The 16,613-nt window shown below is 54.3% G+C and overlaps 1 protein-coding gene across 6 annotated transcripts in view; it reads left to right on the top strand.

Annotated features, from left to right (window-relative positions):
* The first annotated feature begins 3,136 nt into the window (after positions 1-3,136).
* The window catches only part of ZFPM1 (zinc finger protein, FOG family member 1), a 33,971-nt gene continuing 20,494 nt past the window's right edge, over positions 3,137-16,613 (top strand). For 4 of the 6 annotated variants that reach the window (XM_065848348.2, XM_071814556.1, XM_071814555.1 and 1 more), the window contains exon 1: positions 3,137-3,349. In XM_065848348.2, the coding sequence (XP_065704420.1) occupies positions 3,310-3,349 (40 nt within the window). In that variant the 5' untranslated portion in view covers positions 3,137-3,309. Of the gene's footprint in view, positions 3,350-6,504; positions 6,930-16,613 lie in introns of those variants that run through there. The other 2 variants (XM_071814557.1, XM_071814558.1) reach the window with 1 other exon arrangement.

Here is a 16,613-nt window from a genome sequence, read left to right as displayed (position 1 = left end):
CACAGGAGTAAGCCAGGCCTAAGCTGTGCCCAAGCTGTCCCCAAGCTGCGCCCAAGCTGTCCCCAAGCTGCACCCGAGCTGCAAAGCCCCCAGGCTGCTGGCAGCTGCCTGGGGCTGAGCCACAGGCAGGTGACAAGTGGCACCCAGGGCCAGGTTCTGCTGCCACCAGGTGGCAGGGTCCCCCCGCAGCGCACCCAGCACCCAGCCCCGCGGGTCCCAGCCTGTGCGATGGAGATGCCATTCCTTCCTCGAGGGACAAAAAACCCTAAAACGTGACTTTTTGCAACTGTTTCTGCAGCCTTGGCAGAGTTGTGCCAGCAGATGATGCCACCAGCCAGGGCAGCCCATGGTCCTACAGGCACCCAGACCCCCTTGGGGTGCTCAGTGCAGCACCCAGTATCACAAATACCCACCCCTCCCCCCAGAAATATGGCCAAGGCAGCGCCTTAGCTTTTTCCATTTACATTCCTCCACCAACACCTCCTCTCCCTGCACCTCTAATAATATCACCCCAGATTAATTGGCACTAATACAAATGTACACAGCTCCATAAAAAGATGTCACCGCGCTCACAATGGGGGAAACGGCTGCTCGCGCATTATCTCTGCTCTGCAGGCGTGTAATTCACTCCTCGGGAAAACACACTATTTATTCTGTTACCCTATAACAATCTCTCTGCAAACACGATGGGATCGGGGGTTGGGGAAGACAAAAAACACCCGGCCATGCCGCTGTCATGGGCACTGTGCCTGTGTCCCCGCGCAGGGGCACCCATGGGTCCCCTGCATGGCAGGGTGGGATGCGTAAGGTGACAGGACAGGGAGATGTGGGACTCAGAGACGTCCCCACACCAGGGATACAGCCCTTGGTCTGGTATTGTTTGATGTGACTGCAAATTCTCAGGCCGGGGGGAATCGAAGAGGCTTTGGGACAGTGCCAAAAAGCTAATTAAAAGGACACTCGTGAGGAATGTGCAAGGGGAAGGACTGCAACCTGTTTCCTCCCCGCAGCTGGGCTGCCCTCCCCAGGGCAGGGTTTCACGCTGTGTTTGGCACTTGCCAGCTTGCTCGAGGCTTTTTTTGGCTTCTTATGGCAAGGGTGAGATGCAGCGGCCCCCCGAGGGTGTGACAGTGACCAAACTCTGTCCCCTCAGCTCCTCAAATGATGCTGCTGCTGCTTCTTCTAGCACGAAGAGCCAACATCCTCTGCGCCGTTCTGAGCAGAGGAAATTTGGGTGCCTTATTTGTGTACGCTCATCCCCAGCACCCCCCAGGTCCATGCAATTAATGGCGTTGCATTTAATTAAAAAGTTTGTCTAATTGCCTTGGCCTAAGTCAGCCTGCTGGGTAAATAGCAAACACGAGTGCTGCGAGTGGTGCCGGTGGGTGATGCTGTGGATGTGCCGAAGGAACCAGCTTGTTCTGCAACCCTAAAACTCCTTCAGCCATGCTGGGGGGATGGAGACCGCCCCAAAAGCAGCAGAGCTTCAGCTCCACATCACCCAGGCCCTGATGGAGTCAGCGCCCATCACAGCTGACGCAAAGCAGAGGCCACTCAAGCCTCCTTGAGCCGGACCTTGCAAAGCCGGCGCTTGATTTCATTACACACGGGAGCGGCGGGGAAGGGAAAGGCTCTGGAAGCAGAGCTGCCTGCCCTGCGGTGTGACGGTCTCCAGGAAGGCTGCGATTCGGGGCCAAACAAGGTGAAAAATGCTATCAGGGTCATTTTGGGGGATGGCCGGCCAGGCGGGGGGAGAGCAAAGCCTTGTCCTCAGCAGCATCTCCCTCTCTCTATGTGCTTTTTTTTTTACTCCCCTGGAACTCTTCTTAATTCCTAACTTAATTTCTTTTGACATCCTCATTGCCGGCTTGACCTCTTTACTGGAATCATGTGCTGCTTAAAAGTCATTAGGCCACCATTGGAACAGGAAGTTAATTAAAAACCCTTTCAAAAAAGAAAAAGAGCAGGGGGAGGACACCTCTTGTTCAGGGACAGATGGAGAGGGGACACAGGCGTGCTGTGCCATGTCCCCATAGCCCACCAGCCCCCTGCTCCCCCACTGATCCAAAAATTGCAGCACTAATTGGGGACCCCCCCCCGAGATGAGATCAGCCACAGCTCACGACCCGGTTTGGCAGAAATGGTTATTTTTGGTAGCAGAAACATGCCCATCATGGACCCAAAACATAAGCGGCTCCTGTTTACCCTGCAATTAGCCCTAAAATTGCCACCTGGCTGCATGTTCACAATGAGAACTGGGTCCTATGGCATGGGATGATGCCGTGGGGGAGACCCCAACACCCTTATGCCATACCCACCCCATAGAGTGACAGTGACCCTGGAAGACACAAGTGGGACTTTTTGGACTGTCCATGTACAAACGAGAAGGATTTTAAGAGGCTTTTGGGATTCCAAAAAGACACCCTGGACCCCATAGAAAGATTTGGGCCCCTGCCTCCAGGAGGTTTTGAGGGTCCCCCAGGAGACTTTGAGGACCTCTAAAGGGTGGGTTGGGACCGAATTGTGGAGGACTGGGGTCCCAGAATGGGGGGACTGGTGGCCCCCTGGGAGTTTAGGACCTCACAGAGTTGCGAGGAGGGTGCAAAGGGCGATTGGGATCCCAAAGTGGGGGGGGGGAGGGGTGGGACAGTAATGGAGCGGGTCGGTGTCCCAAAAGAGGGGCTTAGGAACGCTAAAAGGGTGCTGGCGCCCCACGGAAGCAGCTTGGGGACCCCTGAAGGGGCAGTTGGGTCCCAACGGAGGGGCTTGGGGACCCCGGAGCGGGGATCGGAGAAAGTAGGATCCACAAGGAGGTGGGGGACGGAGCCCCAAGGCAGGGGACCGTGGGCCTCATGTGGGGCGCGGGGACCACAAAGTGTGGCTGGGGACACGAAGGAGGCTCCGCGAACCCTGGTGTAGGGGCCGCCCCCGATCCTCCGCACGGATCAGGCGCCCTCCGGAGGGCACCGCCCCCTCGCGCCCCGCCCCTCCCCGCGCCGCGACTACGCCATCCGGTGGGCGGGGCCTCGGGGGGCGGTGGCCTATGGGCGGCCGCGGCGGCGCGCGGCGGGGGCAGGCCCCGCCCCCGTGGAACGTTCCGCGGGTTTGAGCGGCCGCGGCGCCCCATTGAGAAAATCCCGCGGCGGCGGCGGCTCCGCTCCGCCGCGCACGGCCCGGCCCGGCCCGGCCCGGCCCCGGCAGCGCGGGTGGGCGGGCGGGCATGCGAGCAGCCGGGGGCCCGCCCGCCGCCACCCACCTGCCGCCCTCCCAGCCGCCAGCCGGGGCGCCGGGCTCGCCCCCCGCCGAGCGATGTCCAGGAGGAAACAGAGCAACCCCCGGCAGATCAAACGTGAGTCCCCGCTACCGGCACCCCCTGCTACCGCCAGCTCCCTCCTTCTGGACTGCCTTTCCCCCCCTCGATTTTTTTGCACCACTCCCCCGGCGGCAACACCCTCGCCCCCGGTGGAACGCGGTCTTGCCCAGCCCCTCGTATTCCCTTACCCCCCCCGGTGCCCACCCGGGACGGCCGCGGTGGGTGCCCGGTCCCGCTACCAGCCGCTCGCTTTGGTCTCCGTCTCCACCGCCTCCGCCTTCTGGCCGCCTCCCCCCGCCAGCGCCGTGGCTCCGGTACCGGCTCCCGATGGGGGCCTTGATAAGGCTTTAAAATATTCCGTTCTGCAAGTCCCATCCTGATAACATCGCTCTGTCGGGACGGCCTGAAATTGTGATCTTATCTCCCCCGCCTGCCTCCCATCCAGCGCCGGGAGCCGGGGCTCCCCGACCCCCCCTGGGGCACCCCAGCCCTGCCAGCAGCTCCTCACCCCGGGCACGGCCCTCTCTCCCATCCTGCTAGGGGTTCCCGTTTCCGCACGGGGACCCCCTCTGTTCGCCATTGGTGCCATCGTCCCTGCTGAGCTCTATTGTCCCTGCTGCCCGCGCTGGCCTCAGCCTTGTCCCCTGCCCGGTGGCCCCTTCGGCTCTCCCTTCGCACCCCAGCCGGGACAGGGACGGGGCAATAACACCTCGGGCTGACAGTGGGAGGGACGACCATGGGGGTCCTATGGGACTTGGGTCACCCCCCTCCCGATACACCGTCCCCGGAGGGTCGTGCTCCCCACGATCCAACCCGTCGGCCGGGATCTGGGTTCGGTCCGGTGGGGATGTACCGGCTGCGCTGAGAAATTCTGCAAAGTGATGGAAGTTTTTCGGTGCCGGGCTCAGCTTGGCTCTTCTCCCTTCCTCTCTGCTGTGTGGATGTGTTGTTTTTTTTTCCTTTCCCCATCGAGTCGATGGAAGCTGGCGATAAGAGGGAGATGGGAGGATAGGGAAGGCTGGCCACCATGTGATAATCAGGCTTTATCTTTCTCTTGAAATAATTGCAAGGCTGAGTTGCACCTACCTGTTTCCCTGCCTGGGTGATTGCTCTAGTGATAAAGCTCAGCTAGACTTTTACCCGGGTAGAGTTAAAAATAGTCCCAGCTGCCTCCTCTATATTTCTTTTTTTTGGTGATAATTTTCTCCTTTAGCTTTATCCAACTTCCGCGGCTTTTTTTTTTTTCGGCAAAAAGCCCGGCTGCCCAGTGATCCCTCCCTGGGTAACTCCAGCTCATTAAACCAGGAGTGTTAAGCCCGAAGCGAGCGGTAGCGTCGCAGCCGCCGAAATAACGACACCGATGTGGGCGATAGGGCCATGTGGGGGATGCACCGACGGCAGGACCACCGTCCGGCCTCGACACTCACCGGCTGGACCTTTGTGGGGGGGAAAAAGTAGCGCTGGACGAGGCCGCGGCAGCTTGGCCGGGCGAAGGCGGCTCGTATCTCCTTCCCCTGCTGCTTTTTCTACAGAGATGTGAAGAAATGATAAAAAGTGGGAGGCTGATCTCAGGGCCGCCGGCGATGGCCAAAACTGATTAAAAGCTGAAAGCTTGGAACCTTTCCTGTATGTGTCAACATGAAAACAGTCATTAGAGGCGGCGAGCGCGGCGAGAGCGTCTTTGCCGCTGAGGGCAGGTCTGCATGAATCAGGGCTCCGGTAACCAGACTCCTCTCATGTACAGACCGGACCTGTTTCCACAAAGTCTATCTTTTTTATCATCTCGGCTGGAGCATTCACAAAAAAAAAAAAAAAAGCCTCATCCAGATTGGTATCTGCTGATTTTATTTTTCCTGGGTGACGCTATGTTCTCGTTCTGGCTTCATCTCTTCTGGGTTTTGTTGGGCTTTTTTATTTATTTTTTTTAAAGCTAGATGCGATGTGCAGATAGGCTCGCGGGAGAGCGGGCGATCGCCAAGAGCGATAAGACAAAGATCAGACACCGGACTATATTTAACCAGCTGCTTTAACCTTCTTTGCATTTTGGGCTGCAGCGATGCACGAATGGAGGGGGACGGGGGTTCCAGCCCCCCCGACACCCCCTCTGCGCGGCGACACGCGGTGCTGAGGCTTTGCAAGCCGATTGCATCTCGATGGTGGCTTCCGATAGCGGAGAAAACACGCGGAGCATTTACTCATTTATTTTTTCGGGGTACCTGCCGTGGGGGGACAGTTGCATTTTGCCCCCCGCTCCATCCGCGGCTGTGAAAACAGCAACCTTCCTGCAGCTGCTGCTGCTTTAGAGGAGGTGGTGGATTTTTTTTTTTTTCTCTTCTTTATTTTTTGTGTGCGTCTGTCTTTTGTTCTGCTGGTAGATAGATGTGAGGGGCTGATAGCGAAGCAGGAGCTGATCTCCAGCCTAGATAGCCTGTTATATTTATTAACTTCAAACATGGGAGTGCGGGCACTGGGCTGATGAGAGCGGCTGCTGGCAGCTCCTCCGCACCCGCAGCGCCGGGTCTCGATGGGGAACCCGATAAGCCACAGATTGATCTCGTCTTGCTGATGTGCCTCTCCCTCTGTTGTTGTTCTAATAGGTTTGTTAGTTGTTTTTTTTTTTTCCCCCTTCCGAAATTAACTGGAAAGGAACATTTTTTTGTAATAGTTGCAAGGGCCTGTTGTGGTTTTTCTTTTTTATTTTTTTTTTCCTTTTCCCTTTCTATTCTGCTTTCAGCTACAGTAGATCTGAGCTCCTGATAAGTGCAGATCTCCATCCTGATAGAGATAAGGTCTACTTATCTCTCCCCACCAGACCGGAGCAGGATTCACTACAACAACAAACACAGCAAAGAGGGGCAAAAGGGCTCCAACAATTTGTTCCACGGCAAATATGATTAGCGCAGGCGCTTTAATTATCTGATGGGGGGCAGCTGCATATGTGTTTTTATTTCTCAAGGTGTGCTTTTTGTTGGTTTTTGGTTTTTTTTTTTTTCTTTTCTTTTCTTTTCTTTCTTTTCCCTCCCATGTGTTGTGTGAAACAAGCTGAGCTCTCCCTAGCGCCTGTTATCAGCTGCAGATGTTGCATTAGTTTGATGAGAGCTTTGACTTTCTTTTTCGATCGTTATCTCCCATTCTGCTCATCATGGTGAACACATGGGCTGGGGGGGTGGGGGGGGCGGGGAGTGAAAGCACTGTCATATTTTTGCGTGTGGATTTGCTTTAATTACAATTAGATGGTGTTAGATAGCGAGCGTGATCTGTGCTGTTAAACCTCTTGATGGGGTGGTTTGTTTTGGGTTTTTGTTTTGTTCTTTCCTCTTTTGCAAGCTCGGCTGCTTCCCGGTCCTGCGTGGGCTCTGCGGTGATGCCGGACAGGGGGTCGTGGTGCTGAACAGGGGGTCTTGGTGCTGGATGGGGATCACAGTGCCGGCTGGACTGTGGGAGCCATCCTTCCCAGGAGCTTGGAAAACTGCATTTCTTCTAAAGAGACGACAGTGGCCAACCCAGTGCCTATTTTTAGTGGCGGCGTGGTGAGGCAGTGGTGTGGGATGCTCCGGCACGCCTCCCGCCTTCACTCCTCTCCACTGAGTTGCTCCTCTCCTTTCGGTCCGTGCAGGTGACTAACTGCCTCCTCTTGCTTGGTTTTTTACTGTTGTGTTTGGTTTTTTTTTCCCCCACCTCCCATCACTCTGATACTGCTGCACTTTCCCATTCCTGCCAGCCTCCGTGCCTCAGTTTCCCCATCCATGCGTGCTGAGGAGGGATGCTTGGTGCCAAGGTGGGTGACAGGTTATTTTCTGCACCTCCTCAGGGGGTGCCTTGGTGTTACAGCCCTCTCCCCATGCCTGGCCCTGCTCCTGGTATCCCAGGGGTGGCATCCCCACGTCCCACGTGTCTGCTGCTCCCACGGGTGCCGCCTGCTTCCATGCCAACCCCTCCCCTCTTGTGCAAACCCTCCCTGAGGCGTTTGCCAGCCCTGACTCAGTGGCATCTTGAAAGTGACAGCTGCTGGGTGCAGGCAGGGGTTCAGGTAGCGCATCTGCCTCCACAGGGGCTCTGCCCAGCCCAGAAGGCTCCAACCTCTCGGGATGCACCATGGGTGACATTGGAAGCTCCCGGAGGTGAGGACCCATCGTAGTGCCTGCAGGGTGGGATGGGACTGGGCTGACAATGCTGCGGGGCTGGTGGGATGCACCCGGGAGAACCCACCATGGTGAGCATTTCCTGCTGGCAACAGCAAAAATCCATTTTACTGCTCAGTGTAGGGTTTGGACGAGCCACAGGTGACGCTGGAAGATGTTTTTCTCCTCTTCCATCACCAGTGGTCCAGGTGAGAGCATCCTTGTGGACCCTATGTCTGGGAGAGGGGTTGGCACCTTGATGGTGGCCAAGGGGATCTGTGCCACCGGCCCCGTGCTCTGCCAACCATGGCACATGTCATGGCCATCCCACGCAGGTGCTTCCTGCAGTGCCAGGTCACCCTTTGAGTCCATTTTCGGTCCCTGCTCAGGGTGTATCCCCAGGATGGTCTTTCCTGACAATCCCAATCTCCGCATCGGGCAAGTGTGGGATGCTTGGAGGGCGAGTGCCAGAGCTGGGCTGGCACCTGGTGACATGGTAAAACCTGTTTTGCCGAGAGCCCCAGCGCACATCGCTGCCGGCAGCCACACCGGTGAGGGAGGCTGCAGCAGATTTGGCAGCCGGCCGCTTCCAGGACCTGTGGGCGCTGGGGTTGGGTTGATTTGTGTCTGCTATGTCCCACACCCCTGCAATGGCCCTTCCCTGGGCAGCTGCTGCGGTGCCCATGCCATGGGGACCATCCCTGATGTCCCACACCAGAGCAGGAATGTCACCTCTAGCTGGAATTTATGGATCTGGATCTGAACTTGCACAGTTGGGCAAGGTCTTATTTTCCACTGTGAATCACGAGGTCACCTAGAAAGTGGCAAGTTCCCCTTGAGCCAAGTTGTGAGCCGAGTTTGGGAGGCACGCAAGCTTTTCCCCTTGGTTGTCGTGGAAGATAGTGCCCTGGTGCAGGTGACCTGTGGTTTCTGGAGAGGGGCAGCTCCGTCCCTCCCGGGGACCCACCAGAGCCACCCAGCGCTCGCAGCATCACAAAGACAAGGTGGCATCAAGTCTCTGGGTGGCAAAGTCCTCTGGTGTCACCACATCCACAGCATCCCCAGGGCTTCCCATGCTGTGTGATGTTCCCAGCCCCATGTTGGTCATGGGGTTGATGCCACCCATGTCCTTGGGAAAGGAAGGGACAACGCTGCCCAAACTGAGAGCAGTGGGGCTGGTTCAGCCCCAGGGCAGACCCCTGTGTGGTGTTGGTGGATTTGGGCTCAAATGCTCCCATTCTGAGCAAAGGGAAGAGACTGTTTTCCATGTGTGCTGTCTGTTCTACTACAAAAAAAAAAAAGGCCCATAATTTGCCTTGGAAAACACTGGCTGGGGCTATATTGTGGAGAAAAAACCAGCCCAGAGCATCCACGGCGGCACAGCCTGGCGCTGGGACCCGAGCGGGATGTGAGCAGCCCCCAGCACTGGTTGAAGCAACTTGGGGAGACAGCAGGAGCAGAGAAACCTTGTGCTCCTAAGATAACTTTATTTAAGAAGAAAAAGTGGAAAAACCCTCTCTGCCAGCCCTGTATTGCATTCTGGCTTCGTGGGTCCTGTGGCTGTGCCGAGGGCGTGGATTTTTGTTCCTGGAGGGAGCAGAAATCAGCTCCCCGCCTTGCTGGAGAAGAGCAGGAATGGGAGCAGGAGGCAAATATATCTCTTTTGTGTGTGTGTGTGTGTGTGTGTGACAGGTCCCATGACTGTTTTTGCTGCCTGACTCAGGGCTTTTGGACTCTCCGGCTTGGCCAAGCTGCTGTCCCGCTACTTATTTTATCAGGAAAGTTCAAGTGTTTCGGGGGTAATACGGTTCCCTTTTCCGATGGCTGCCCGGCAAAGGCTCCGCATTGTTCCTGCTGCAACGTGTTTTTTTGGAAGGGCTGAAATGCCAAAAGGAATGTAACTGCTGACCTTGGGCTGCAGTGGGGTTAAGGAGTGTGCGCCTATGAGTCACTCCAGATAAGAGCCTTCCACGGCTTTTTTCCTTCAAAATAATTCTTTATCTCCTCTTTCTCACATCAACATATTTTCTTGACATCTCCCGTTTGATAGCGCGTGGAGGAAATGTGCTCTTCTAATTTGTTCATCTGATGAAATATAGATGCATTGTTTTCTCTCGTCCTTGGCGAACTGGGGGTCGTGGCCCCGTCGCTTTGGGGATGCTCCATGGGCTCGGTACCAAGTTTTGGGGATGCTTGGTGGGTTGGTATCCAGAGTTTTGAGGATGCTTGCTGGGGTTGGTACTCAGCATGCATGAGGATTTGGGGATGTCCTGTGGAATCGGTACCTGTAATGCGTGAGAGTTTGGGGATGTGCCTCGGGATCGATGCTCAGAATGTACCGAAGGATGCCCGATCAGGAGAGCATCACCCCGTGCATTGCCAGCTCAGGGGACCATGTGGAGGAAAATCCGCTTTTAGCTTCCCCCTCCCTGCTCCGCCGGGAAGTTCGGCTTCTCGCTGGCTTCTCCTTCTCCCAGCTGAGGCCTCTCATGCTACTTCCAGCTCCTATGATAATGCGGAAAGTTGAACTGGCCCCATTACTGCGCTGCGATGGTTGCCTCGATAACGCCCCGATAATGGCAGCGATAGCGGCAGCTCGGTAGCCAATGGCTCTGCCGCTCCTCCCATTAACATTCCCCACCACGGACCAGCTCGGAGCTGCCTATCTGCTCTCCATTTCCACTCCTCCGCTAGATAAGAATGGAAATACTGACTTCATAGCTCACTGATTAAAGTGTCTGGATTTCTTGATAATACACAGATAAATTATGTTTTTCAAAAAGAAGGTAGGGAAGGGAGTGCGCGGGGAGGGAAAAACCTTCAGCCCATTCCCCCCCCGTCTTTCTGGCCGTGCCCTGCGGGTTGGGGTTTTTCTGCTCTGAAATTCCCTCCCCAGCCTGTGCCCGGGGTTGGCGGTGGGAGGGCAGAGCCCCGTGCAGTGCCCTCCGGAACAGGAGGGTCACCGTGGGCAAATAATTTGTGGGGACTGTGTGGCCAGGGTGTATTTGCACATGTAGTTGTGTCCCCTTGCTGGGCTGGAGATATTGTCCTCAAGTGCCAGGGTGTTCGGCTTTGCTGGCTGTGGTGATGCCACATGGCTGGGATCCCGGTGCCAGCTGTGGCATCTTGAGTGGGCTCCAGCTGTCCCCAGGGACCAGTAGCCACTGGAGGGGACTCAGGGATGCTTAGGAGACCTTTCTGCACCCATCTCCAGCCCAAGCATCTCCGGTTCTGCTGCAGGATGCTGCCCACTCCCCTGGGATGCTTCAGGACCAGCTTAATCCCACTGGCCCATCCAGGCTTAAAGAAGCTCAAACCATCACACCCCATAGCCTCAAGCAAGACCGGGTGTTAGGACAAGACGCTGCTCCTTTAGCTTCTGCTTTTCTAATTTATACTTGAGTTTCCTCACTTGTCCCTGACGGAGCAAATGGGGCTTCCAGACTTTTTGGTTCCTTGTACTGGGAAAGGTATCGACCACAAGAATCTAAGTTGGTTTCATCTAAATATAAAACTAAAGAGCAAACAGTATAAAGTTCATTTTTTAATGCGCTGCCCCATTCCAGTTGGGCTGCTCTCTTTATTTTTTTTAGAGGAACTGTGATAAAAAGCAGTGATAAAGCCAGGACTGTTTTGTGTAGGAGTCTGTATCTGCGTTATCTATCTCCCTTTTTCACTCTCTGAGCAGCTCTGTTGTTTTTTACCCTTATCTTGCTCCACCAAAATGCCAAGAACAGGAAAAAAAAATTACAAAAAAAGGCAACGCAGGCACACGCGTTTGCACAGAGGCAAACTTGGTGTGCGTGAACCGCCACTCTGGTTGGAGTTGGGGGAAGAGAAGGGTTGGGGTGAAGGTGATGGGGGTGCTTGTGCTGGTCCAGCAAAAGCTGCCCCGGGGGTGTCCTGGCACGGGGGTGTTTGGGGACAATGCTGTCCCAGCACCCCCCAGTGGCCTTCATCGGCTGGGCTTGTTGCCAGCAGCCCACCCTGCTTCTTGCAGATGGACCGCCCAACCGTGTTGGACCTGCTGAGGATCTTTTCTGCTTCTGCAGCCCCCCTGGCCCCTGCTTGTTGCTGCCTGGGGACCCCAAAGTGGTCCAATATGGCACTGGGAGCTGCTACTGGATGCACTGGGGGCTGAGGGCAGCAGGGACTCCCCAACCAGAGCACCTTCTATGGTGGGTCTGGTGGACTTTAGGGCCGTGTCCACCATCATCCTTGCCCCCATTCCTCCCCCCTTGACAACCAATGATAGGACAAGGGGTAATGGGTTCAAATTGGAACACAAAAGGTTCCACTTAAATTTGAGAAGAAACTTCTTCCCAGTGAAGGTAACAGACACTGGACCAGGTGCCCAGGAGGGTTGTGGAGTCTCCTTCTCTGCAGACATTCAAACCCACCTGAACACCTTCCTGTGTAACCTCAGCTGGGTGTTCCTGCTCCGGCGGGGGGATTGCACTGGATGAGCTTTCGAGGTCCCTTCCAATCCCTGACGTTCTGTGAGTCTGTGATCCTTGTCCTCACCTGGTGCTGTCGTGAACTGAAAGTCTCGGAGTTCAGGCTGGAATCTGTCCCCGTTCCCTTCCCAGCAGCTTTTGGCAGTGGGATGGACCTGGTGGGACCCGAAGCCACTTCCCACAGGTGGGGGGGTGGCTCTGGTGCGGCATCTCCAGGGTAATTTGTCGCTAGATTAGCATAGAGCTTGACCTCTGGCCTCTCCGTCACCTGGTATTGATGGGCTCTGTGGCCATGCGGCTGGGTGAGCATCCACCCCAGCCCTTCCCTGCTGAAACTGCTTTATTCCAGGTGGGAGAAAAAGCACCAGAATTGAGGGTTTTTTCACCCAGAAAAACTCCCTTTGGCCAGCATCAAAGGCACCTGGTGCGGGAGCAGTGGTGGCAATGAGCTGTGCACATCGGTGCCACCTTGCATGCTCCTGCACATTTGGAGCCTGAAATTCATGGATGGAGTTTCCTTATGGATTATTTGGGGTATCCAGCTGCTCCCCAGCTGTGGGCTGACCCCGGGCTGCCCAAATCCTGCCAGGAGCGGTGTCAGATTGAACATTTCCAGCTGCTCTTGGTTGGGGATTGGGATGGAGGACACCCCCAGGTTCCCTGTTAAGGACTGATCCCTCTTGCTGGCTGCCTCAGTTTCCCTCCTGGGCTCTGACCAAATCTTCCCTGCTCTGCCCGCCCCCTCACCCTCCACCATCAAGGAAGGCAGGACCATGTTAAGCGTCTCATCCCCGTCTCACAGAGCAATCTGCTCCCATCCATCTGATGTGCTGGGGATGGCTCTATTAGACTCTCTCCTCTCTTAAAATCTATCAGGGCATTATCAACCCCATCTGAAACATAAAGTCACTTCATTGTCATTGTCCCTGTATTTTCTTTCTCTCATTATTTTCCTGTGCCCCCCGTGGCCCGTTCCCCCACCCCCCTTCCAGCCACTGTTTGATATGATGCGGGCTCTCTCGCTATTAGTATTAGTAATCGCGGCCCCTGAAGTGAAACAATCTCCTGTAATCTATCAGCGGTTTATCGGCCCTATCTGAGCGCCGGGAATGGCTGGGCTCGGCGATGGCGCCATGCTCGGCCGCTGATAAAGTTACAGAGTTCAGGCGGTGATGAATGTTAAGTAACTGCACCCCGCGCAGATAGGATATGGACTTGGCAGGGGGAGCAGCTCCGGCTGAAACCAATCTCTCCCCTATCAGCAGAGCTGCCTTTTCTCAGGCTCTGCTTCTCCCTGGTTCTTTTTTTCCCCCCCGACGGTTGCGGCCGGAGGCTCTCCTGGGGTAGCGCTGCCCCAGAGTGGGGAGGGATGCTCAGGGTGCTGCATCCCATGGGGATCAATGGGGATGCTCCTGGGTGGGGACATGACATGACCTTTCTCCCCCAGTCAGCAACCACAACCCCAACTATGCCTTATTCCCCTCTTGGATAAATTAGGCCTAAACAAATCATAAATTTAGTTATAAACTTTTATAATTTTCCCCCCAACAGGAGCAATTGCAGCATCTCCCACTGTCCTTCATTCCCCTCCTGGACAAATTAGACCTAAATATACTATATATTTAATAATAAATTATTATAAATATCTGCCTTGAGCATTCACAGCACCTGCAACCCACCCGTGAGCGATCACAGCATCCCCTTCCTGCAAACAACAGCAACATCCCTCCATCAGCAATCACAGTGTTCCCTACCACCTTCCTTACCCTCCCGGATAAATTAGGCCTAAATACCTTATAAATTTAATTATAAATTATTATAAATCCCCCCCCTCTGTGAGCAATTGCAGCATCCCACCAGCAATGGTAGCATCCCCCACTTTCCTTCTGGATAAATTATGCCTAATTTAATAATAAATTATTATAAATTCCCTCTCCACCTACCAGCTCCCTAAATATTAATTTTTTCATTGCCTTTTTAGTACAGGAAACTGCAGGAAGGGTTAGGGCAAGTTTTATCTGGGGGTGATGGAGAAAGGCCCCAAATTAGAGATAGGATGGCCCCAACTGCTATCGGTTCCATGCATAGGGCTGATATTTCATGTGCCGCTATCCGTGGGGGGAACCCAGACCTGGGATGCTGCAACCAGACTGATAGGGCAGAAGGTTAGTTTGTGCTCAAAAAGGTCCATTTTCCCCAAAAACAGGGGTACTGGGGTGAAGTCTTGCCCCAGGACCCCTGTTTTTGGAGCAGCATCAACCAAAGGGAGGGGAAAAAATAACCCACTGGCCAATGCGAATTTTTAGTACCAGCATCATTTTCTAGCCACTGAAACCTCATTTGCCCTCGGCACTTGGCATCCCTCATCCCCAGGGGAAGGGATTTGGGGGCACCTGAGGTCGTCAGTAAAAGCAAACATTAATACATACCGGAGGAAAAAAATATTGGGTGAGAAGAGCTAGGCTGGTGTCCCATCAGATACTGGTGGTTTTTTGGATTTGCAGCCCAGGCTGCTCGCTGGGCGTTGCTGCAGGGCTGACACGGCACAACCCCGCTACAAGACCCCAGGGAATCCCCACCAAGTCGCCCAAAATTATTTTGCAGCTGGTGCAAGGAAGGATCAGGAGCAAGTTTTCCTGGGAAATCCCAGTGTCTGTGCCTGCTCCTCCAGCCTTTTGCTCACGGCTGCAAAATTTGGGGGAAAATAAGGCGGTTTTGGGACAGCGGTGCTTGGGCTGGATTCCCCGCATCTCCATCGCGAGGTGGTTGGATGAGCATCGTGGCGGTGCTGGTGGGGAGTCTGCTTGGGGCTTTATGCTTATTATTATTGAGGCTCATTATGTATTATGGTTATTAGGAAGAGTTTATTATTATTATTATTTTGGTTTCTTTTTAATTGAAAGGTGGATTCAGGGCCGGTGCGAGGATGAGGAGGAGCTGGCAGGATGAAGATGAGCGTCCCCATCCTACTGCCCGTCTGGTCCTGGTGGAGCTGGGGATGTCCCCAGGGTCCTTTCAACCCTGTCGGGGGTGACACTCCGGCCCAAGCACCCTGGGGAGGTTTGGGGTGCCTGTGGGTGAGGTTTGGGCTGCTGCTCCAATCCACGCTCTCCCCCTTGCTCCCAGAGCCCTCCTTTGGGCTCAGCACCCACCCAGCATTTTTATTTTTAAAAATAATCGTGCTTTGGAGTTGGGTGCATGCTGATGAGCATGAAAGCCAGTTGCCACCAGCCTGCACGTGCTTTATGTCCAGGGCCCGCTTTCCTCCATGGGGACTCCTCCTCCTGCTCCTCGCTCCAGAGCCGGTGGGAAAGTCTGGGGCTGTTGCTATTTTCTATCTGTTATCAAGGCCTCTTATCACTTTGCTCTTGTCTGCGTACCGGCTTTTGGAGCATCCAGGGTCTCGCTCTTGGCAGCCTTCTTTTTTTTTTTTTAAATTTTCTATATTATTTTTTTCCTTTTATCTAATTTATCACCAAGCGCAAAGAATCAAGAAAAGGTTTATTGTTCCTGCACCGGGAGTACTTTAATTTGAGTGAAATGGTCAAATCATTACCTCGATAACGACGGCTTTTCCTGCCACTGGGTATGCCAGCCCTTGCGCCCACCCGGACCCGCGTTGCCAGCCTGTGACACGGGCTCATCGCCTCCGCTTCCCGCAAGTTTTTACAGTCGCTGTAATTTTTATTTTTTAAAGAGGGGAAAAAAAAATCCTTCATTGTTATCAAAAAAAAAAAAAAAGAGGGAGAAGGAGGGAGGGAGAAGAGTTAATCATCGAAGCGGAGTATCTTGGAAAGGAGTATTTTTTGGCTCGTCCCCTCTCTGTAAAGCCAGCCTCAGTAATTCAGTTTTAAAGCATGAAAAAAGGGAGTTGATGAAATTCCACTATCAGCACTGAACCAATATGCAAAATATCTCGCTGAAAATCAAATAGCTATTATGTTTTCATTTCCATTTCAGCGTATTTGCTTAATGAAGAATAGACAGATCAGGCAAGCCGAGGGAGGCTGTGTGCGGTGATAACTGCACAGGGCTTCCAGCAATCCCGGAGAAGTGATGCTCCGCTCCCTGCTCCGTGCTCCCTTGCTTGCTTTTTTTTGAATTTTTTTTCCCTTTTTTTCCTTTTTTTCTTTTAAGCTCTCCAGTAGTTCATTTAACCCCTGCAGCCAGGATTGCCGGGGCCAGAGCATCCCCCGGGTCTGGGCGGACACGATGGGAGCGGGATGCTGCAATGGGACACTCTGGGTGCATCCAGGGACCGTGGTGACGTTTTGCTGGGATGCTGCCGGCAACCCATCATCCCTGTAGGCACTTGGTGACACTGTGGTACCCAGACTCTGGGCTTTATACAATTACATTTATACAGGGCATCCCCACCTCCTTCCTGGCCAGGGTTTGGTGTTTTGGGGTCTGGGCACTTCTGGGTGAGTGTCACATGTGGTACCAACCCCATCCATCCCTCCTTGGCTCCGTCCATCCCTCCCTGGCCAGGCTGGGGGTGCTGAGCTACGGAGCAGGCGAGAGTCGGGTTAACTTTATCATCAGCCCAAGAGCTGTGAAGGCGTGAAAGAAGAAATTAGCCTAACAATGTTTCATTTACAGCGAGAGAAACGATTTGTTAGCTGGCGATTGTTTCTGAATATTATCAGAGCCTTTTTAATTGTGCTGGAACTGAAATTAGCAGAATTAGAATAAATTGCCTTCCCTTCTCCGGCAGCCTCT

The sequence above is a fragment of the Patagioenas fasciata genome, chromosome 13 (genome assembly GCF_037038585.1).
Source record: "Patagioenas fasciata isolate bPatFas1 chromosome 13, bPatFas1.hap1, whole genome shotgun sequence".
Lineage (NCBI taxonomy): Eukaryota > Metazoa > Chordata > Aves > Columbiformes > Columbidae > Patagioenas > Patagioenas fasciata.
This window is presented reverse-complemented; position numbering and strand designations above follow the sequence as displayed.